At 32.0% G+C, this 23732-nt stretch overlaps 2 protein-coding genes across 3 annotated transcripts in view; one reads left to right on the top strand and one right to left on the bottom strand.

The window, feature by feature from the left end:
* The window catches only part of LOC108905435 (rho GTPase-activating protein 10), a 55986-nt gene extending 40405 nt beyond the window's left edge, over positions 1 to 15581 (bottom strand). Inside the window, exon 1 of one of the 2 annotated variants that reach the window (XM_018708281.2) lies at positions 15263 to 15581. In XM_018708281.2, coding sequence (XP_018563797.1) covers positions 15263 to 15422 — 160 coding nt within the window. In that variant the 5' untranslated portion in view covers positions 15423 to 15581. The remainder of the gene's footprint in view (positions 1 to 15262) is intronic. The other variant, XM_018708282.2, reaches the window with a different exon arrangement.
* A 698-nt stretch (positions 15582 to 16279) lies between these two features.
* LOC108905436 lies at positions 16280 to 23355 on the top strand. Its single transcript, XM_018708283.2, has 6 exons — positions 16280 to 16639; positions 17745 to 18072; positions 19104 to 19224; positions 20586 to 20905; positions 20963 to 21129; positions 22811 to 23355. The coding sequence occupies exons 1-6, from the start codon at positions 16523 to 16525 to the stop codon at positions 22994 to 22996; spliced, it is 1239 nt and encodes a 412-aa protein (XP_018563799.1). The 5' UTR covers positions 16280 to 16522; the 3' UTR covers positions 22997 to 23355.
* The last annotated feature ends 377 nt before the right edge of the window (positions 23356 to 23732 follow it).

Here is a 23732-nt window from a genome sequence, read left to right as displayed (position 1 = left end):
AAAAAACTGACAGAGGTGCATTTCCCCCCCTATCTCCAATTTCCACCCTCTATTTTAATAGCACTCCGCGTTTTTTTTATCTAAAATGACCCTTTGAACAATAAATGCAATAAAATTGCTTGAACGGCATAGTTCCTTTTAACCCTGTTTTTTTTTATATAATCAATAGCCTAATATCCAAGAAATATTTATTACAGAAATTAATTAATTAATTAAATTGAAAAGAAATAAGTTCTAACTTTGATGAATTGCTATCGAAATTGAACTGGAAAGTGTCTTCAGGGAAATCGAATTTGAAAGTTAGCGACAGTGAAAAATTGAGAAAAAAAGACTGCATCTTTTGCTGGTCTATGTTATTTAAAACTAATTCTTTGTAATATTTATTTGAAAGAAGGAAATTTTTTAGTTCTTATTTATTAGGGTTTTTTGGAGGGTTTTTTTTGACACCTATGAAAAAAAAATAAAAATTTTCTAAAAAAAGCAGACAAATAGAATATACAAAATGTACATTCATTAATTTGAATTAATTTTTCAATGGTGCAAAATACACAAAGAAGAAAATAAAACTGCCAGAAACAAATACGTTCAGACGAAGCATTTTTTTTTAGTTTCTAAAACACCAGTTGTACCGATTTTGGTACAGTCTTTCCGATCTCAATTGAAGAACCAAGAGGTTGGCAGTATGTACCTGTTTCGGTCACTAACGCAGCAACTCGGCATTGAAATATTTGAAAAACTTATTCCCATTATTTAGCCATACCCATATACAGGTCTGGTCGAACTAAATTGTAGAAATGTATACGCCCAGTTGAAGAATGCGCGCGCGGGCAAACAGCGTATAACACAGCCGCATTGGGCGAGTGGGCAATAAATCTCAGTTGTTGACAAGTGGTTGACAAACTGCCTAGCAGTGCTGTGCAGCAATGCAGAATTTGGTGTGATTAAGTTAATTTTAATTTATTATAGGCAGCTTTTATTAATCATTCATACTACAATTGCGAAAGGGTGAAATAAGAGGGATATTTTGTTTACTAATATTATCACATGGCATTTTGGAGACATTTTGAAATGGAACAAAAGGAAATTTACTATCAATGTAATAAAATTGTTTGAGGACATAAATAATTTAAAGTGTTGTTGGCCAAATGAACATATAATAGAAATTTTCTACACATTATACATATACAAATTATTATAATTTTTTACCTTTAGCAGAAAACTTTTTTTGGGACGCCAATGACACACATTAAATTTTATTGCTAGGCGTTTTTATACATGTTCAACTAACTTCGGAAAGACTATATCTATCTGGCAGAAACTCTATCTTGTGAAATTGTATTTGCACCTAAGATAATCTTTCTAATTTTTATATAGACAAAAACTCATTGTTTTGCAACGCAAATTGTTACTCATATATTTTATCTCTTATACGTATTGCGTATCTGCAATGATACAAAGCACATCTTATTTTCGTTACAAAAAATATTTCTTTTGTATATCTTCTCTGCTTGTTCGACAATTTTGCAATAGCAATATCTCCATTAGTGACAATTTAATATGATTCTCATATCATCGAATTAAAATCACAAAATTTGTCAGGTACCGATCACGATATGATATTCTCTATTCTGCTTGTTCTGGCGCCCTGTAGACGTGGGGAAACTTACGGTTTAACATAATTTAAAGCAATGGCAAAATCGAGGATAAAAAAAATGGTGCCTATTTCCCAAGAGTATAACCTTTGGAAGGAAGGTACACGAGTAGAAAATGGATGTTTTGGGAGTGCATTACAGACTTTGTGAGTAATGTATAACGTTATATTTAAGGTAAACCCAGTGCCAGAATACTCAATTCGCGTTAGTTGCCATCAAAGAATAAAAAGGACCCACAGAAAATACCGCTTCAACATGCATTTAATAATAGTATGCTGTTTTTATAGTTGATACTTAAGCCTGTCTATGATCTTTATATTTCTTTTTAATGCGGTAAAATCCAATTTAATTTATAACTACATTTATCAATTTATCAGGTTTTCATAACTTTTTTACAACTTTCTTATTATAAAGTGATTGATGGTAATTGCTTCCTGCAACTATTGAAAACATTTTGTGACTAGGAAAGAAAGCAGATTGTAAAATGTGTTCTATCTAATATTCTAGTGTGGATTTCAAGAAATTGGTATTGCAAAACAACTCCAAACATGTTAACTTATTTAAACAAGGGCGGCATTGCACAACTGAGGAAGTCGTAATACCGCAAATAGGATATTTGCGTGCAAAAATTTTACACGGTTCATTAAACACATGGTAGGAACGTTATCTGTGAAATTTTCCAATCCGACCACGCACCAGAGTGTTAAAACGCCAAAAATCACGGCCCGAATAAAATTCAGAAACTGCTGTTGCGACGGTGTTAAATCAAGCGAGTCCTTGCCTCCCAGTTGGCCCTTGAAAACCGACCTAAGCCCAACGATGCAAAAAATTAAGTGCAACTGGGATAATTATTAGACCTGTTCGAAAAAATAACGATAATTACGTCGCGAAGGTCACGTCGTGAAGAAATTCATTTGTTTTTCTTTTTCAACACGGTTTGCAAACCGAGTGAGTCACTTGATCCGTGGTCAGGCGTTTCAAAAAAAACAAATTCAAGGTATCCCGCGGTATTAGTGTACTGCGATTTACACGAGTGTAACAAACACTGATAATTACAGCGTAGATATGTCGCTGACGTACTGATAATGGAACAGAGGCGCACATAGGATGTTTGAGGGATGTCAGTAGAGGAAATACGTGGTATCTCAGTTCTCACCTGCCAAATATTAACTCCCTGTTTAATTTTATCGTCACTGATTGGAATTTCTTCAAATTTTACACAGAACTGCACTCGATATTACCAATACTTCTTCAGCAATGGATTTAAAACTCCTTCAGGAGAAATTCTGAAACTAAGATTAGGCTCTCTAGCTGGTATTTATATTTGATGTGTGTATTAGTCCATTGCATGGTCATTCACCCATGACTACTTGAATTTTACGGGTGGATTATTTCCAAATTTCAAATTTTTGGATTGTAATGGTTTCTCTGTAAATCCTTGACCAAAATCTTTCCTCTCTTACCAGAATTCTGGTATTATTTAGTCCATAGAGTGTCTTGTTTTTGTCCAGCGTTCCGCAACTGCCATTTTTTAAGTTGTTATTCCTCAAGTGACACTTGTGCTCTCTTAACGTCGTGCGATGTCTCTTTCTGCTTGTTCAATGTACAATCTAATGGGAAAGACGGAAGACCACGTCAAAAACGTCGGAGGAACTTCATCGACGGTTCAGCGTAGAAGAGAAAGACGAGATTTTAGTAGATTAAACTGAAGAAACAGCTATGGGCTCACCTTTGTGTCCAACTTTGGCAAATAACTATACGGAAGTCTTCGAAAAGAAAATCCTGGAGTCAGAAACTCTAAACCTGAAGTGTTGGTTCTGATATATTGGAGGTACATTTCATCTGGCCCCATGGATACAAGAAGAATTTCTTTATCACATCAATGGAATACTGCCAGATGTCAAGCTTCAAGATGAAGATGGAAGAAAATGGTACAATGCATAGATGATCTTGTCAAGGGAAAAGCCGAACGGCATTCTGGGACACAGCGTTTACAGGAAGCCAACCCACATGGATAGATATTTGAATGCTGAGTAGGTATTGTTAACATAGTAGTAGTACATCGAGCCAGTGCCATCTGTGAGCCGAAATACTTAAACGAGAAAATACAGCATCTACGATCTGCTTTTAGAAGGAATAAATACACGAGCCATCAAATGATGATCTTCGATGAACTTCCATAATCTTCATCGTTTCCACTTTTTTTACTAAGATAGGTTGCGTTGAAGGTCTCTACTTCTTGGGTTTTCTTCAATCACTTATACCGAAATCATTCCGTGACCATTTTTAGGGCTAATTAATTCCTTTGTTAAAAAATTGGAAGACACTGATGTTCCAATTTCTCCAATCATTTGCCGTTGTAAAACACTTCATGAAACACAAAATAATGAACGAATTGTATTCAAACTCGACACCATTATAAAAGGTTTGTCTCTTCGAAAGCAGTCAATTGTTTCTAGATAGAAGATATTTTTCCAGTATTCCTCGTATGATATATCTGAATTGCTAAAGGATCTGACATGTCGATGCCTGTAACTGATTAAATAGTCCGATAGATCTCATCCTAAAATCTGGAACTGATGTATTAGTCGATTCTTTTAAGTATGCCGACAACAGTAAAATTACTTAAACTCTGTTCTGATAGCGGCATTAGAATTATACTACTTTTCCGTGTCAGTCCGATTAAAGATTTTAATTTTAAATTAATTCACGGATAACGCAGTGACAAAGTTAACAAGAATAGTGTATTTAAAAAATTGCCCCTCTAGGAGCTAAACAAAGCAGCTTAGGATAGAGAAAAGTTGCATAAATCTTCTCATTTTGCAGGGACACACTGTATATTTAAACCTCGAAGTTCAAAGTCAGACCTTTGTTTGAACAAAATGAAATTTAATATCACCTTGAATTATGAAATTTCATCATTATCGTTGAATTCTAGAGCATAAAAAGTGGGAACGAGTTTCTAGAACATGAAATACAAAAAATACATAAACTATATTAAATAGGACATACAAATTCTTCAAAAGTTCATCAAATAACTTAGAATTTAATACATGTGTAATAATAATTATTATTCCTGTATATTTTTATTACACTTTTTTTTTTCACGTGCTACACAACAATTTAACACAAACAATCTGTCGCCCGTTAATAATAATTCACTTTTTGGCCGTAAAATTTTTACAACTCCAGATTAAATCATCAGCATACGCAAAAGCGCGGATGGTGTGGTTAACTTATTTCTACCACAAACTTCCTTATTAAACGACTGACATCATTTTGTTAGTTTTGCATTTTAATGTTGCTTCATTTAGCGACAGCGACACAGACTTGGCTGAAAATGTCACGAAAATAAATATCGCTCTGTAACTGGAAAGCTGTAGAAGATATCAAATGTCATTTAACAATTGAATTAGTTAGAAAATCCACAAAAAACATTTTTTTACTTTAAGGTTTTATAAAAATTGGGAATTACGTCAGAACTTTCCTTATCTGTATCAGTTATCGCTAGAGAATTAGTAGAAATGTCACCATAAAGATTACTTGGCAAATATAGGAGATATTTGCTTTAACTAAATATAAAATAGGCAAATAAAACGGTTCATATGTTTTTAAGAAACGTCTAGTATAGACTTAAATGCTTTGAATATCAGTTTGTTCAAGAAAGAAAATAATGCGAGCAAAAAAAATCGGTACATGAAACAACTAAGTTTGTTTAATTTTTCGGAGGCTTTCACAATTCATTAGTCATAATCCTTGGAAAATGAAACCAATTAAATATTTACTCTATATTTATTTACATGTGCTTGTTCTCATTTATTATGAAAAAATATATACGTATAATAGAATTTAAATGAACCATAACATCAGTGTTTTACCTTAGATGAAATAATTTTTCTAACGCTTATTAAAAATTAACAAAAAAAGTAGGTACATATTGGACTTTCTCTCCTTATCTATCCAGTCTAAAGGCGGTTTTCCACTAAACGGACAAAACAAAAACAAAACACAAACTTGTGTCGAATAAAAAAAGAACTATAACTTTTCGCAAACTTTTTGAAGACTGGCGTGTTTTGCGACAGTTGGAGTTTTGTTTTTCGGGTCCCGCTTCAAAAGGCGGTTTTCTAAACGGACAAAACAAAAACAAAACACAAACTTGTGTCGAATAAAACAAAACTATAACTTTTCGCAAACTTTTTGAAGACTGGCGTATTTTGCGACAGTTGGAGTTTTGTTTTTCGGGTCCTGCTCGAAAGCGGTCACATCAAAAGGTTTCGACGTGTTTTGAAACTCAAGTCTGTTTAGTAGGAACGGTCGTGTTGTGTTTTCTATTTAAATGATCCAACCCAATATCTATGTTGGCGTTTTCTTCTTCCCAAAGACAATATTTTAATCATTAATGAATTATAGCTATTAAAAAATATATATGTGTACGGTTAAAGTGTTTACTTGGCTAAGATACAAACTAACCAAGTAAACACTTTAACCATACATATACCATGAACTTCATCGATGGATATCTGGGTGTGTGATACGGCCTGTGGAGCCTACCAAACTAAAATATTTTCAAGGTCATCGTATTTCCGGTTATACCGGACGTTGATACTAACTTTCTTATTTTAAATGGAACCTCTTGTATATTATTGCAAAAAAATTAGAGGTTTCCATTTAAAAATTTCGAGTTTTCCACATATTCTGTGGAACTTCATATTCGATCATTTTTTTTGACCACCCTGTATAAAAACTGGAAAATTTTCATGTCAAATTCGATAAAGTAGGTCTTCCTCTACAAAATGTCCAATTTGCTCAAAAAAATAAACCGGGAAAACTAAATCTTGCTGACAGTCTGCATCTGTCAATTTTTGTTTAAAAATTGAAATATCTCGGAAACGGTCAATCCTAAGTATGGAGTGTGCTATATGTTTTCAACTTAAAAATGGATGATGTTTCCAAAAATGCAATAATATACAGGGGGTTCCATTTAAAATAAGAAAGTTAGTATCGACTTCCGGTATAAGCGGAAGTACGATGACCTTGAAAATATTTTAACTTGGTGGGCCCCACGGTCCGTATCACACCATCACAATTTCAAAAAAATTGAACCTAAAATTTTAGGATTATTTTTTATCCTTCAATTTTTGTGACTAGTGTATTAGGTCGTTAAATACCATATATCTATCTTCTTTATAACACGTTTTGTAACGTTTCACGAAAGTTTGAAGAATATATCCACTAGTTTTTTCCCCAAACAGAATAAGTTGAATTCTACCGTGGGTCAATAGGTCAGCGTCTTAGGTAGGCAGGACCTGATGGACCTAAAATATTTAACATAATGGCTTATTTATCTTGCGGCCATAAAACGAGGAACTTATCGACATATCTTTCTATTTTAACGTGTTTTTAAATGTAAGACTGTGTATATACAGTGTTAGAGAAACAAGCAACTGACAAAGGATTACAAAGCACACGCCGATATGTTATTAACTTAACCGAGACCGAAAGACAACTTCGAATCAATTCGTGTCAGTCAACACATTATTTCGAAAACTACACACTTTAATCAAATAAATACGTAATAAATTGTTATGAAATTACGTAGGTATTTCCAGCTATATCGAATTTATTATAATGGACCGGCCGTAAACATGCTCGGAAGTATTATTTCTCATATATTATCCATTATTAATGCGTTTGACAGAATATTAATGGGACAGAATTGGAATATGTTCAGTAATGAATGTACGATACACGTTCTTGACAGCTATAAAACATAGTCCTGTCACAATTTTATCTTATCGTTTTGTTGTATACATTAAACTATGGCTTTGCCACACAGATAAACAAAATATAATAGGATATGTAGCATGCAATAAAAAAGGACAATGTTTTTTATCATATTTATTGCATTTTTGTAAAGTTTAAAATAATTGAAAAAATATAAACCGACGTCCGTCAATTCCAATTCCGTAGGAGATAAAACGGGGATGAAAGTTCCTCTACAAACTAAAATCGGTACATCGAATGGTGCTAATAAAATGGCAGTTCAATGTACCCGGTATTATGTTCTAAATTTGCTACCGAAATAGACCGAGAAGTTATTTATAACACGTTCATTGAATCCGTCAAATACAAAACGGGAAAATATTGACAGAGAAGAAAGTTGCCTACAGCAGAAATAGCAGGTAATGGTACTTTTCGTTCGGAGTATCTACCAAATACTAAATTAAAAATACATAATGTAAGTACCACGAAAACTGTTCAATGATTTCGATTAAGTTAATAAAACTTTACGATGATTTGGAAATTTATTGAGATTAAGTCCTAAGTGTGATCTCTGAGGCACCCCTGCAAATCGAAAAGTTCAGAATTCTCTTTTAAGTCTGACGGCGTTTTTCGAAGCAATTTTTTCCAGTTGAATCCAAATTTAACAGCGAAATAGCTCGATCACGTCACGATTTTGAGATATTGAAACAAATAATTGCAATAAGTCATTTTGGTATGTATTTTTTTATGTCACGCCTACAGTAATTTATTTTACTCAATACATTACCTTTAAATACATTTCTTCTTGAGTTTCCATTTTGGATTGCCTCGATAGGACCATTTCTCTCCAAAATGTCACCGATTAAAGTTTAGTTGTTTCCATTTTGCATTAAAGTACCTCCAGTTAGTCGCTAAAATACATGCAGAACTTTGCTTGAAAATCTCAATCAGATCTCTCATGATGGGTGCAATTCATTAAAGGCTGGTATCAACTAAACTACGATTTGTAATATCTTGGAGAAAAATCGTATCGAAACAAACCAAAACGGAAATTACACTAAGTGATGTATACAGTACTGAGTGGCCAAAATATCGTCAAAAACTTGTCAAAATGGCTTTTTGCATTTTTGGGTTTGAATATCTCAAAATCCTGACGTAATGAACTATTTTTACGGGCAGATTTATTGCGTCGGGATATATTTAATATACCTTCAGTTACCCCTCAAGTGTATCAGATGAGTAAGTCTATGAAACTCATCTATAAATAAGAATATAAGAGGAAAAGAAACATCTACTAATAATAAAGTATCAGATAAAAAAATATTATTTATTATGATGTTCTTAGAGAACTGATAAACTTTATTTATCAAAAGTTTGTAAATATTCGAACAATTTCTCACATACAAGTACTTTTGACTATAGCGATTATTCAGAAACACATTTCTCCGAAAGTATTTTTTAGACAATTGTTTATGGAGATTTAAACTGGTGCAATTTTTAACAAAACATTTATCTTTCAATAAATTAAACTTCAGCGGACGGTTTAATCATCGGGAGATTCTATTACACCCTACTTTCATTAATCCAAACATCTTATTCATGTACTCATAGCGGGTTAATCAAATAGAGTTTAATCACCCTCTAATCCGCGTGTAGGAGAATGGTTTTAAATTTTTCAATGCCATGTATCGGCTTATGGAAGTTCTCGTGTCGACAAATCCTGTCTGCTTATGGCTTAGCACGTCTAGTTAAGGGGCTTCGGAAGTTTAAAGTAAAGTTCGTTGATGATCTAGAAGGCAACAAGTTAAAAAGAGTTTATTTGAAGTTTCTGTAATGTATATACCGAGTTGGCTACGACTCGTTCACAAAGCCTGCTGCAATGAATAAGAAAAAAAATGAATAGCGTAAATTCGTATGATAAACGATCGTGTTATATAATTAAATTATTTAATTAAAAAATGAACCATTACAAATCGAAATATCCAAAATTGCATCAAATTGACGCCATACAACAATAAATAATTGCAGACAGCTTTATTCCATACGTTGTATATTAAAATTACATAAAATGTTTTATCTTAAGTCGGCTTGTAAATTAATAAATAATTAATAAAAGTTTACTAGACCGCTGCTTATAAATTTTTCATTATTTATTATATAAACATCGTGAATTTATCCAAATTTTAATTTACAATTCACTGATGAGTCCACTAAGTAAATACAAGACCGCGATATTACAAAGCCTTATCTTTCTCGCACATAAAAATAATATATAAACTAATTTATGAATATATTTATACCAAAAAGTTGATTCCATATAAATTAACCTCGTTTGCTACATCTATAATTATAAAATTATTGTTTTTGTTGAGAAAAAATGGCTCGGAAAATAACCGAACTTTTTTAATTACGGCTAATTAACATATTTAGTGATATGAGGCTTTTAAAAACCACTCGGTTCTCTTATGTTTCTGCAGTAAGAACGATTTTTTACACTTGTATCTTAAACAATCAATTATAGTCCAGTCACTTAAGGCGAAAATAAAGTAAAATCTCCCAATTTTTTCGGATAGCATCGATTTTCCTGAAAATTTGTATACAAGCTCATCTGACCCCCCACTTCAAAAGTTATATTGTCTAGATGTGTGCTTTTTTCTATTTGGGGGTGAAAACTACCCTTGTACGAAAAAAATGCGAAAATCGCAGATTTACGTATTCTAAAGATTCAATTCATGTTCAAATATGTTGGATAAAGTTCCTTTCATGTTTTTTTATATAATTTATGAAATTTAATTACTTTTCAACCCTTAAAAATCCTTAAAAACTAACCTTCCATGGCCAAAAAAATAGGAAAACATTATATATAAATAAAAAAAATATATATATATAATATACATTATAAATGGATAAGTGTGTGTATGTATAATATTTAAAGCACTATCAGTTCTGTGATTTGCAGGTTTTTGAGCTCTTCGTTTTTTAGATTTGTAAGCTAAAAGGGTTCAGGAAAGGCAGTCTTGGAGCTTAGTTTTGAGCTTGTAACGGTCATAACTTAGTCAAATTTTGTCCTACAAAAATTTTAAAAAAGCAAATTGTTCAGTAAGAAAAAACCTACAATTTCTTATTCTATCATTTTTTTATAACTTTGTTAGTTTTTGAAATATTTCGAAAAACGGCGATTTTTTAAAAAATTGAAAAATTTTATTCAAAAATGATTTTTTTTAAAATTCAAGCTTCTAAAATCGTTCAAATTCCCAGAATCTACTGTTAATACATAAATAAAGTAAATTGCAGAAGGAATACGTTTAATTTTTTTCCGTCATTAATTTTTTTTTTCTCAAAAACCAAGACAATCATTTTATTTTGATTGTAACTTCCTTAGTTTTCATGCTAACGGCTTCTACCACCACTCAATTTAAAGATCTTTTCAAGAACTTTAATATGTGTTATATAAGTTTTCCTCGAAAAACCTTTAATTTTTCCGCTACAGGACGTTGAACGTTTCGATTAAAGATTAAAGCTATCTTCGAAATTGTCTTCAACTTCTGGGAGTCATAACTCGGGTTCTATACCATCTACAAAAATAAAAAAAGCAATCGATCTCTTTGCAATTTAATTACCTTCATTTTTACTTATGATAATTTTTTTGATAAAACTTGCATTTTTTGGGTTAAGAATGAACATGTTTAGGCGCAAATAATTCAAAAAGTATTGACTCTACAAAAAATTCTTATAGAACATTTTTTGCTTAAAATTCGTCCCTCTATCGAATCGTGAATAAAAAAAATCCCACCCTTCAGAAGGCAAGGCATCCACCCCTTGGGTAAAAGCACACATCGGCACTATATAACTTTTGTTTCTTGGGCTATTCCCTAGCTACAGTTCGAATTTCACGGCAACTCATTCCATCCGAAAAAATTGGTAGCCAAAATGCTTCAGTGACCGGACTATTATTTCAATCAAATCGAAATGAACTTAGCAGATGCACCGTTTCCTTGAGCTCTTTTTAATACGTATATTAGGCGGTGCAAGGTTACTCCAGCGTATTTTATGGAAATAGAATGTACCAACCGCGGATTTGTCTCGGAAAGGTACAAGCAAAAAGCGGCAAAGAGCCGCAAGAACTGCAAGACCTGTCCGGCTACTGAATGTTACAGAATAACGTTATATAACATGAATTACAAATCGCGCAGTTTCTGCATAAAAAGCAGACCAACTGGACTGACAGTAACATTTTAAATATTACGTTTTTTTTTTATCCACCACGCTTTATTAGCCTTGCAGTTCGCTGCGAGTGTCACCTTGGCTGGAAAGGCTCGGGAGAGCATGTAGTGCACGCGGTGGAATGCCGTGTAGTCAGCGTTTTAAAGCGTTTATCATCACAAAATTGTACGGAAGTAGGGCTCGCCTGCATGTGCCAACAATAACGTTGTTTGTAGAGGTTTTTTTTTTTATCGATTCACGGTTGTTGTTGCAGTTTCTTATCATTATTGTCATGGGGCGACGTTTTTTTGGGCAGTGGCCCGAATTCGAGTGCTTTGAAATCGACTTGAAAGGATATTTCCTTGATTAGCGATTAGTTGGGGAATTACCGTTACAGCCGATCGACTGTATCAAGTAGCAGTGGAGTTTTGTAACGGCGATGCCATGTTTGGAAATTTGTGTATTTAAAAATCACGATTGTGATAAGCGAGCTGCATAAAAATGCCCCGTCGTGTCAGACTTTTGAAATATTCAAGCCAAAACCGAAGAACAATCGGTATGTTTATATATTGAAGCAAAGGTCGAAACACAGAAACACCAGAGACCACGTTCTAGCATAGAAAGCGAAAACATTTGGGAAGCTGATTAACAAACTGTCGACAATTTCCTCCCATGTATATACGTGTATAAAGTAGCGATCACAACTGTCAATGACGATCGTCTACAAAGAAAATTTACATGGCTTTGTTCCGGTAAAGGAACAAGACCGTGTACGTGATGCAATTGGACATTCCACCGGCGTGTGTGATGTCCTAAATTGAGCATAATTATAATAAAGATGGAGGATGATGCATAAAAAGACGTATAACTATTATTGTCCGAGGTAATTTGTAAAGCGGTGCGGGTCTCACTTGCCCCCCATTATCATGCGACCAGCGTAGTCATATGCCATATTAGTGGAGGCATGTTAGTTGCCCATTTTTTAATTTATATCATGCAGGTACACAGGTGCAGGACCGATTGGATGGAAGCTAATGAGATTCTAGTAAATTTATTATCAGATGCAGGGTATTTACAACCTTGGGGAGGGTAAATAAATCGAGGTGCGAACATTCGATTCGAAATATTTATAGCAATTTATCGAATATTGAGATACATTTATATCTAGTGTAAATAACTGTCGCAAAAAAGAAACATTGTTATGGATAACAATGACCAAAGCTGACTTGTCATTTATAACATGTAGGAACTGTTACAAGGAATATATTGTGAAAGCAAGAAATAAGCGGGTTGTGTAGATTAAAGATATATTATTAATTATTTAACGATAACCTCGGGAATAATTAAGGTAAAAGCTATTAACGAATTTGAATAGTTCGATTATTCACACACCTCTAAATGGCAAGTTGGATGATGTTTTGCAACACTACAATTATTTAAGATAATCGTAAAAAAATAAATAACAATAATCTACCTTCACATTACTTGCAGCTTGCTACCAAAGATTAGAAATCGTGGTACAATTCAGTATCATTCATTCTTAAGGTGACCATATTCCCGGCCGAGAAATAGTGAAATTTCTCGCGTTTTTAGGTACTGAAATCTTTAAAAGTAAAACGTGTAGAACAAAAGTAAGCACTAAAATAAAATCCTTGATGTTTTGTTTATTCATTGTTACCATTTAAATTTACTCTAATAACTAAAAAAAGCGTTTGTAAAACATGCGTTTGCTGTTATTCTAACCCCACATTTTAAGAATTATTTTCACGTACTTATAAATAAAAGTAAACAATTTTATATGTAGGACTAAGCAAGTAAATGTTATAAGAATATTTACATGTGGAATTATATATAAAAAAGTTAGTATTTTCGTAGATTTCAGTACCTAAAACCTTGATGGTTTGATCGTTTTTTGCACCTGTTTATTCGTTTTACTGCGGCGTCTTTGAAAATACTCAGGTGGCATGACATATCATTCCTATTATTTGATAAGCTTTAGATTGTTCAGTTATTAAATGTTTGAAATTATTTGTCTTTACGGAAAACACTATTTAAAGAATATGGGGCCCTTAACAACACATATTTTCAATTTTTGTTAATAAATTTGAATTTATCCACATCTTCTGAAACGAGCTCGAGCCGTCCCTGGATATGGGGTCGTGCCTTTTATGACAACACGACCTTCAATCTGTCGTTTCATCAAACATTGTTACACTGCGACTAACTTGAACAGGGTTCTTGAAATAGTAGTAATCTATCTCAAATACACTATCACTATACTATAAGGATAGGGGACAATCAGTTCTCACGGTGTTACCGTGTTTTTACGGTTACACCCTCCTAAATAGAATTAAAAAGGATCTTCATAGAGTTCTTAGATTTAAATATTTACGTTGCATTTACTTTTTTACACCAAAAAGGAGTTGTTAAACAAAATAATCGCCCTAGTTACGAAAATTAGACACAAATAATGTTAAATTTCAATGTGCATGTACATTTTTGTGTAGTTGTTTTTAGTTGTTAAAAGCAATTATAACTTATTTCATTATTCCTAACGTTCCCTAATTCTTTTACCTATAATACATATAAATATTATTTTTCTAGTAGTTATTTTAAATACCCTAACTCTTTGTACTTAGGTGTTTCTCTAATTTAAAGGAAAATTGTAAAAGTTTAGATAAGGTTAAGATAACGATAAATATATTTAGAAGGCGATATTTTGCGGCAAAATGTAATCCAGCCAAGTGTTCTGTCACATTTTTATCAGCGTTTAGACCAAATGTTTGTTTAAATCTAGGTTCAAATTGATTAAAAACTGGTGCTAATAAAATTGTAGACAGTGTATTAAACATATTGCTAGATTCTATTTCTTTATCTCTAAATTGATGAGATATATATATCTTGGAGAAATACAATTAAATTGATAAAAATGTATCACATTAAGAAAATAATCTTTTAGTGTGAAAAATAAACACAAACACCTATGTGATGTCTTGACCTATATCAATTTTCATAAAAAAAGATGCAGGGTAACCAAATTGGAAAAGGTGTAAGTAATAGGCTGGGTAATAGGATATTGTCTGATTATTAAAATGCAAAATATTATTTATAACCGACTCCTACATTGTAAGGTGGGAGGCTACTGTTAACATATTCCATTTTGGAAATCCGTAAGAACAGAGGAATTACAAATATTAATTACCTATATTACATAAATATCAATGATTAATGAAAAAACCGCAATTTTCTAAGACGAATAAGTGATGAGTATGAAGGTGTAATACATTATTTGTCTTTAATGAATTAACCATTCTCATATTTCCTTTAGGGCTAATAAAATTATATTAATTATTCCTCGAATTATTCAGTCCCCTATGACTATAAAATATACCTACTATACCTTTATTGTTCTTAATTTTTACAAAAAAGCTACCTATTTTTTTTGTACCTCAATGAATATAAATCAAGAACTGTGATGCACATCAATTTTTTGGACTTAAAGATTACTTGTTATATATTCTAAGTCCATCCGTTATTTCAGAAGTTTAATAGTAAAGTATAAACAATAACAGATTTTAGAACAAATAGAATGGAGGTCAAATATGAATTTAATAAAATATGTATATACTCAAATATTTCCTTACGTTTGGCTGCGGCCAATAAATCTTTGACTTCTTTGATAATCCTCTTGATATGTTGATTGGTTTTCTCGAGCTCCCTTTCGTGTTTGTGCAGATTTTCCCTGAAATATGGGCTGTCACTTAAACACTCAGTAAATTCCAAAGGAGGCAAAACGACCCCCATGTTAATTAGTTTTGATTTACACGCACTTAATATTCATTAATAAACAGGAGTCAAAAGTTCAACACATAAGTCAGCACAAAATATAAACGCACCACTCGTACGAGAACTAAATTACACCCCAAAGAAATTATGTAAAAACAACGACAACCAATCCGTCATCCTCATGAACTGAAAATGAAAACATAAAACACGAAATAAAAAACAACCTGTAGGAATTAAACATAAGGCATGCGTATTGCAGATGTAAAAGTCAGTTGCAATTTGACAGCTGTATTTTGTCTACGTTCGATTCAAACAACGTTGAATCCAAACCACGTCCAGGCTCCTTACAGTGTGCCAGTGAATCTCAAACAAATTTATTGTAGAAAATAAATAATTATTTGTAATATTTCTTAAAATTACATTATTAGAGCAAATTGCATTAATATTCCTATTAACAATCTCACAAAAACAGTATCGGAATTGGTTTGAGGAATTTGGCATACAGTGTTGTCCTTTTCCATTGCTTGGATACTATTTTTAAACTTTCAAGTCATTATTAAGTTGTTAGGGTTTATTGTGACAAAGATTTTTAATTTAAGCTAAAATTAGTAGGTCCGTTACCAACTATTGGAATTTGCTTATTTGTTTTGCCAGAAGATTATTTGATAAATGAATGCATGTTAATAATATACATTTTGTGTATTTTAATAAAAGGTTTATTTATAATAATCGTCAAAATAATGAAATATAGATCAATGTAGAGTGAAACGGTTTTGTTCGAGTGCAATAGATTAAAATTGAAAAAGAGAAAATGTTGAGAAGCGCTGTCATATTTGGGTTTGGATGAATCGAGGTTTGGGTGCTGCGTTGGTACACAAGTTGCTAAAATGCCAAATCTCCCGAATCTGCGTTTAAAATGATTAAAAATAACTATAAAACAAAATAATTACAAGGAATAGCAATTCATTCACTCCAGCTCGTCGTTTTGTACTATTTGTTGTTAAAAATACATCGACAGACAATGAAGTTTTGTTAATGGTTCCTTAATGCGACTCATTGTTAGCGACTTTCATTTAGCATTATTGACTTTGTTATAAATAAACACAGTGTTGTTCAAAATGATTTTGCCAGTAGAGATAATTGAAAATATTTTGAGGAAATGCGATGGAAAAACATTATTGAGTGCAAGAAAAGTTGACGAAGAATGGAAACACATTGTGGATTATTTAACCCAAGTGAGTTTTATTTATAAATTAAAAATATGTCTAATAATAAGTTTAATAACAGATATGCTTCATTCACAACTGCCTAATAATAATAATTTATTTCTGAAATTTACGCAATTGTTGGCAGGAAATCACATAAATCAATTAATTTTAGGAATTCACTTCTATTGCTTACAAAGATATATTCTATTATGCAGATACACTAACTAGGAATACATTTCAAAATTAATATTTTCCTGAATTTGCTGTTAAAGAAGTACATATCTTATATATCTACTTCCATTCATGCAAATTTAATTTTTAAATATCCTTCTACTACATTGTACAGCTTTTTACTTTGTGTAAATTATTGAATCAACAATATCACATTAAAAAGTATTATTTCTTATAGGTATATTGGCTTCCAAATGTTTTTTACTATCTATGTAATTTACACATCATTCAGTTTTTCTAATAAATGTAATAAAAATATATTTAGATAAATTAGGTAACTTGTGTTTGAAAATATATTTAGTTGAAGAAAATTAACAAGACAATGCAAATGTATTTATAGGATATTTCATATTATCTTTTCCCCGAGTTTTTCTCACAGCAATCAAATGCTACCATTTGTTTTATATATAAATAACTAGATACTTTTTTGACTGTTATACGTAGGTTTAATAATTTTTATGGCACATTTAGCAAAAGTTGAATGTAATCCAATGTCATAAAATAGTGAAAAGCCAGATTTAAATAGTCAGTTGTGGAGTAACAATTGGCACTTTCAGTTATAAGTAACACATATGTGCATTCACAGAAATTATCTAGCAAATATTATGCTAGCCATTATCATTTGTATTTATTTATGTACCATTACATTCAATAAACTCACTGTTAAAAGCTGCTGCCTGCAATAGGATAGAGAGGAAACAGTAACAGTTAATTTACGATTTTTATTTGAAACTAAATATTTCTGTTTTAAATAATTTATATCAGATTGTTTCTTATCTCAATTAAATGTATGTTTCAGTAATTCTTCTTCTCTCATGAATCTGATTCCGCTATTTTTGCTATCCAATAAACTTATTTCCAATAGTTATCATTCGTGACTTGTTTTAATTTCATTTTGTAGAAGACGAGGATCTGGGAATGGTGTTGCAAGGAAGAAATTCCCAAAAACCAGCTGATTGAATACTTGCAAAGTTATCAAGATGAAGCCGGTGACAAGTGGCTTCATATTTACATTAACTGGTACTCGTGGGAAAGTATCGACCAAGTAATGTGTGACATAGTCTTAAGTCCCGTGGAAGTACCACGGATATCCTGCATCGCCGTGTCTGGGAATTACATAGCTGTAGGCTCTCAAGATGGGCGACTACGGATCTTTTCAAACGATTGGAAGATGCTCTATGCTGCCCGTATTTTAGCTGTTAAGATTAATAGCCTTACCTTTATGGACAGTAAGTACTCTGTTTGAGTTATGAAATTTTTATATTTTGTGTAGGTAGATTATTTTTTGCATCATCTACGAATGTGCAATACTCCCACATGTTTTTTTGCAAGAAATAAATTTTCCGGCTTCCGTTTTAAACAAATTATTTATAACAAAATTTCGTAGGTGTCTGATTTACGCATTTTGCAGCTCAATAATGATTTTTAAAATTATATTTAGCCTTTTAAAATAGGATTAAATTGTTTTGCAAACATTATTTTTAATACTAACCCATTTGTTTTTTTTACGAGATCTGTGTTCAATAATTTCCTTCTCAATATGGCACCAAGCCAGCGGCATATCCATGTGTTAATATATTCACTACATTTGCTTTGTGTCTAAATTGTGGGCCAAAATAAGTGACACGGCCATTTCATTCTCAATGTTTGCCCCATTGTTATGAAATCTTTAGTCTGTTTACAAACCTCTCTCAAATTATTTTCTGAGATTAATTTTTAATAGAAGAATCAATACTTTATTATGTGACCAAAATTAATTTAATTTTGATCACTATTGTCTTACAGTGTTAAATTTAAATACATTTTATCTTTCTAAAATGACCATTAGTAAAATTTGTTAATTTGAGTGCTTGAAAATTAAGAGAAAATCTAAATTTTTTATTGAATTGGGTATTTGAATCTTATTAGAAACCAGTATGTTATTAAGACCCGTAAGCACCAATATTTGCCATTTTTTATTAAATTTTGACTTCATTTGATAAGATTTTCAGGATAAATTTTTTGAATTTGTTCGAATTAACTTTAAAATAGAGTAAAAATGTCTTTTGTGCACGTATGACACATTTTACGTGTTGTAAGCTGACTATCTTAATTAAAAATTAAAAATCTAGAAAAATGACCTGATTCTTCATTAAAGAAATACCTTTTACAGCATCTTGCATACCATTGATAACAGATAAATTTTCTTGTAAAATATATCTAGAAAAAAAATAACGATTTCTGAAGGGTGGAATGAAACGATGAAAATTAAAATTTCCAGGTGGTAATGGGGAGAGCTTGGATTTTTGTCTTGTGGTTTCCTACAATAAGGGCCTGGATATATTCTGTTTCGATGGAATCAGCAAAAACCAGCTCGTAATTCAGGACGTAAAGTCACACAGGTACGTTATTGCATAGAACCGTTAAAATTTTTTAATGCTGGTAAAAAGTAAGTAAATACGTTTCTCTTAGCTTTTGCATTGCGGTCGTGTAACTGAAGTTGAGTACATTATACAGGGCGTTAATTAAGTATGTCGACAAATGAATAAGGCACAAAACGTTTAGTGATTTTAAGCGCCATATGGGTTATATGGACATCGGTTTGGAAATTGATAAGTTGTGTTAGTTGTGCAGGACGTTGCACCTTTTTTAAAACATCTCTAAAGACGCAGAATAATGAAATTTAGGTAGCGATTTATGTAGATAAAAGATATAAATATGTGTACTCCTCTTGATTTTTTGAAAATTTGATGTTTTTCTCTAAACAGGTTCCACGTTAATAATTTGGTATCTACATTACATATAATGTTTTAATAAAATATTTAAATATGTGAATTTTTGGCACGACAAAGGAAAACAAAAACATTAATATTAGTCTTATATTTGACAGCATCCGCTTACAAAAGAAAATATGAGGATGTAATCTATTACGATTGCATGATTTGGATACCTTGCACAAATTAATTTAGCTATCAATATAGAGAGGTTTTTCTGCACGATTAATATATGATTAAACAACATTGAAGTACCACTTTTCACTCTCAATTTTCATTCCCAGCAAACCATTCTCCCGGTTCAGTATTTATAAAAAACTATTATTTTGGCTACAGGGAAATAAATGGATTCTCAGAAATTTAATGACTAGATTATACAGGCTGTTAAAAATTCACTTCTCACTACAGGGATCTCGGCAGAAACGGTAAAAGGTATGAAGTAGCTTAAATGGGGGCAAAGTTGCGTAATCAGGGGACCAACTTTATACCTCTAAAAAATCAGGGCTAACATCATTAGTTTTCGAAATATTTGAAGAAAACGAAATTTTGGAAATCCGTTTTTGTTTAATTTCAGCCTTGTTTGAGGTGATATTGGAAAAAGAAGAATACTTTCTCGTGGCCGCTTTTTACCCTCTATCGAATGACATAATCAATTTTTATTTACGTACAAATTTAAAACTGAAAAATGTGCCAACAATATAGGTTTCATCACAAAATCTTGTTTTTAAATAGAACTGTACAGCATTTCTGATACCGATCATTCTTATTTTAAAATTATTTTCTTGAACATTCCAACAAAAATTTCCTATTTTTGTTGTGGAAGTTTAAGAATTATTTTTCATGATATTTGCCTAGATGCGATATTTATCAAAAACTTTTTCCCCTTGTATGTCAAAAATATGAGGTTTCTCTGCAATTTTAATAAAAGAATTACACCAAATAATTTTCCCTATAATCTTCATTCCTGGTAAACCATACTCCCTTTTCAGCATTTACAAAAACTACATATGCTACGAGAAAGTGGGGGGAAGAATGACCATCGCTAAACTGACCAACACTGACGGAAGGAGACAACTGACAGAAGTGTGGTTCTCCAGGATATATTCTCCCTCGAGTCTATCCTGCATGAAGATGTGGGAAGGTGTCTGCACCTTCCTGGTCAATAATGAAGTTAAAATTATCGAGTATGAGTCTGCCGAAATCACTCCCATGGACATCATGAAGAAAAAAACGAGGATCAAGTTTAATTTTCCGCTGGTAGATAGCCAGAATACGCAGATTTTGAGGAACGACGTCATCATTAGTTTATGTGAGTGCGACGGTCTTTTTATTTTGTAGATTTAAGGAAATATATTTTTTTTAATAGGTAAAAATGACGATGATGTTAAAAGTGATTTTATTGAATTCTTCATCTTGGGAAAAAATGACAAGTATAGCAAGAAAATGTTCAACACTTGGGAAATATTTAGGTGTTACATAACGTGCATCTATTTATATGGGAACACCCTTATTTTAGGTGTTGACGTCGGAACGGTAAGTAATCCACATTTTTTTTAGGTTTTGTTTTTCAAGACAGATTTTTAAGTTTAAAGAAGCGGTTTTAGAATTATTTTCGATCTTTTTATTTTTTAAATTCTTTTATTATTTTCTCATAACATTTATGTTTTTTTGTGTGCTGTAAATTGAAAACTGAAGAATGTGCCAACAGTTTAAGTTTCGTCATAAAATTTGAATAGAACTGCACCCCGGAAATGTTTGGATATGACCTTGATCATGACCTTCAAGGTCATTTACAACAGGTCGATTTCTAATAAATGACCCGATATTTTTCGCTCTTTTCATTCCCGGGATTAAAAGTATACGACTCCATTTAAAATTTTTAATATGACCTCTAAATGACCTTGAAGCTCATAGTCAGGGGCCTGGTCAAGATCACACTCGAACATAAAATTTTCCGCTTTTACCATTTCCGGGGACAAAAGTATACGTTCTATTTAAAATTTTCGACTTGACCTCTAAATGACCTTCAAGGTCATGGTCATGGTCATCGTTGGATTGCTCACTCAAAGCCCTGCAACTTTTGTCCTAATAATTTTTTTGTTTGAGCAGTATTTTCTGAGATAGAGGGGGGATTCCAAACTTTTTGAACGCCCTGTATGTACACTAATGCAAACAATTAAAGGGTCAAATGAATTTCCGAAATTTTTCCGTGATTTTTGACAGATGGTATTTAGGTGAAAAAATGAAGTGTTTAAGCTCAAAAAACGTGATCCTTTAATTTTTTTCAAAGGTTTGACTGTTTGAAACAATGAAACAGTTCACTAGATCGAGATGAAACTTCACAGAGTTCTTCTGGGCATATCGAACTGTAAAAGTCATGCTTAACAGTAGTCAATTCGTTAATATTTCTAATTTAGCCGTTAATTTCCTAAAAAACCATAAATTACCATCTTTTTCCTGTTTTTTTTAATTCGTGTAAATGATGAAAAAACATTTTTTTTCCGAAAAGTTGCATGCATGTTGTAGGAAATTTATTCCAGTTTTCGAAACTGCCCTTCAATTCTCTGTATGACCATTTGTCGCCAAGATATCGATGATTGCAGACAAAAGGATCTATTTTTCACCTAAGTCAAAAATCTGTCAAAAATCACGGAAAAATTTCGGAAATTCTTTTGACCCTTTAATTATTTGCATTAGTGCAGTAATTATTTCTCGTATTACGACAGTTTGAGAATTAATTTCGATTTATTGAGCTGTGTAGTAATTTATAAAAAAAAAAAAATTTTAAATGCTTATATAATAATTTTTTTTAATTGAAGTACATTTCTGAATGAATCGGAATGGAAAGGTCAAAACACGCAGTAACTTCAAATTTGTGGGACGCTTAGTGACAGTGTCCCCAGAATATCTCTCTTGCCAGCTCAAGTTTTTTGTTATATTTGTTTAGGAAATATATTCGTAGGCAATTTCTTGCTTAAAATGTTTTACAGAATGGAAAAATTCAAGGAAGGTTTCTGATTTCAAATTTATTATTGAGAAAAAAAATATATTATCGAGAAAAAAAATAAAAAACATGTAAAAATATCAACTCTCAATAAAAATCTGGCAAAATTGTTGGATTTGGAGATATTTATATACTTTTCTCTGTACCCGGAAAATATGAATAGTTCAATGAACCGCCATGCTAGCTCGATTTCATTGAATTTCTCCGTAGGTGTACATCTACCACGTTTCGTGCTGGAAAAACTTAGACATAAGGGAATATAGCCATAAATTAATAATTGGAAAGCACCCAATAATTTGTATTGATGTCAAGGAGACGCCAACAGAGCGGAAGTTCTACGTGTCGTCCAAATTCAATATACACGAAATTTCTGGATTCTTACCAAATATTTATTAGTGATGTTTAATACCACAATAATGTTCATAAATGTACTTACGTTATATTTTTATACCGTTTTTTTATCGATTCTTGTAAGTTTAAGAGTGTTTTGTGCATCTTTCGAACCTTACTAAACAGGATTGTTCATTTTTGGTAGTAGTAAATACTGTAATTGTAGACCTCACCACATAATAACCGAAGGTAGTTTGGTTGTATACTGAAAAATTTCAAATGCTAATTTTTAAAATTATAATAGAAAAGGCGGTGGGTTTACTTTGGGTTCAATCAAAACTGTAGTGAAAAATGTTAATATATAAAAAAAAAATTCACATTTTATGGAAAATTCTAAACTGTAAAAATGGTAAGATATACAGGGTGTCCCGAAGTTGATGCAACAAAATTTGATCACAGATTCTTAAGACAAATTTAGGGGACCCGTATTTTTTTTAGCAAGTGGCCCCTCTTTCAGAGTTACAGGCCCCTGAAATCCGCTCCTAAAAATAATCTTTTTTTTATATCTTAGAACCCTGTTGTATGAGAATCAATAAATTTGGTACATAGGGGTTTTATGACATGTGGAATCTGATTGTGCTACGCTTTTTGGTGGTGAACCCCCTTAAGCCAATCTTTCGTGGGCTCCTTTGGAGTAAAAAAAATTGCCACAAATTTGAATTTCTTAAAATTATTAGTTAGCTAGAAAGCCATTAAATTTAGTAACTTTTTTGTCTCTTGATAAATTTTTTGTAAAATGCAA

This window comes from Anoplophora glabripennis, unplaced genomic scaffold (assembly GCF_000390285.2).
Source record: "Anoplophora glabripennis isolate ALB-LARVAE unplaced genomic scaffold, Agla_2.0 scaffold42, whole genome shotgun sequence".
Taxonomy (NCBI): Eukaryota; Metazoa; Arthropoda; class Insecta; order Coleoptera; family Cerambycidae; genus Anoplophora; species Anoplophora glabripennis.
This window is presented reverse-complemented; position numbering and strand designations above follow the sequence as displayed.

Coding starts and splice junctions, on each gene's coding strand:
- LOC108905436 (XM_018708283.2), top strand. CDS start 16,523: ATGATTTTGCCAGTAGAGATAATTGAAAATATTTTGAGGAAATGCGAT. Junction 18,073..19,103: donor TAGCCTTACCTTTATGGACA/GTAAGTACTCTG, acceptor TAAAATTTCCAG/GTGGTAATGGGGAGAGCTTG. Junction 20,906..20,962: donor CGACGTCATCATTAGTTTAT/GTGAGTGCGACG, acceptor TTTTTTTAATAG/GTAAAAATGACGATGATGTT.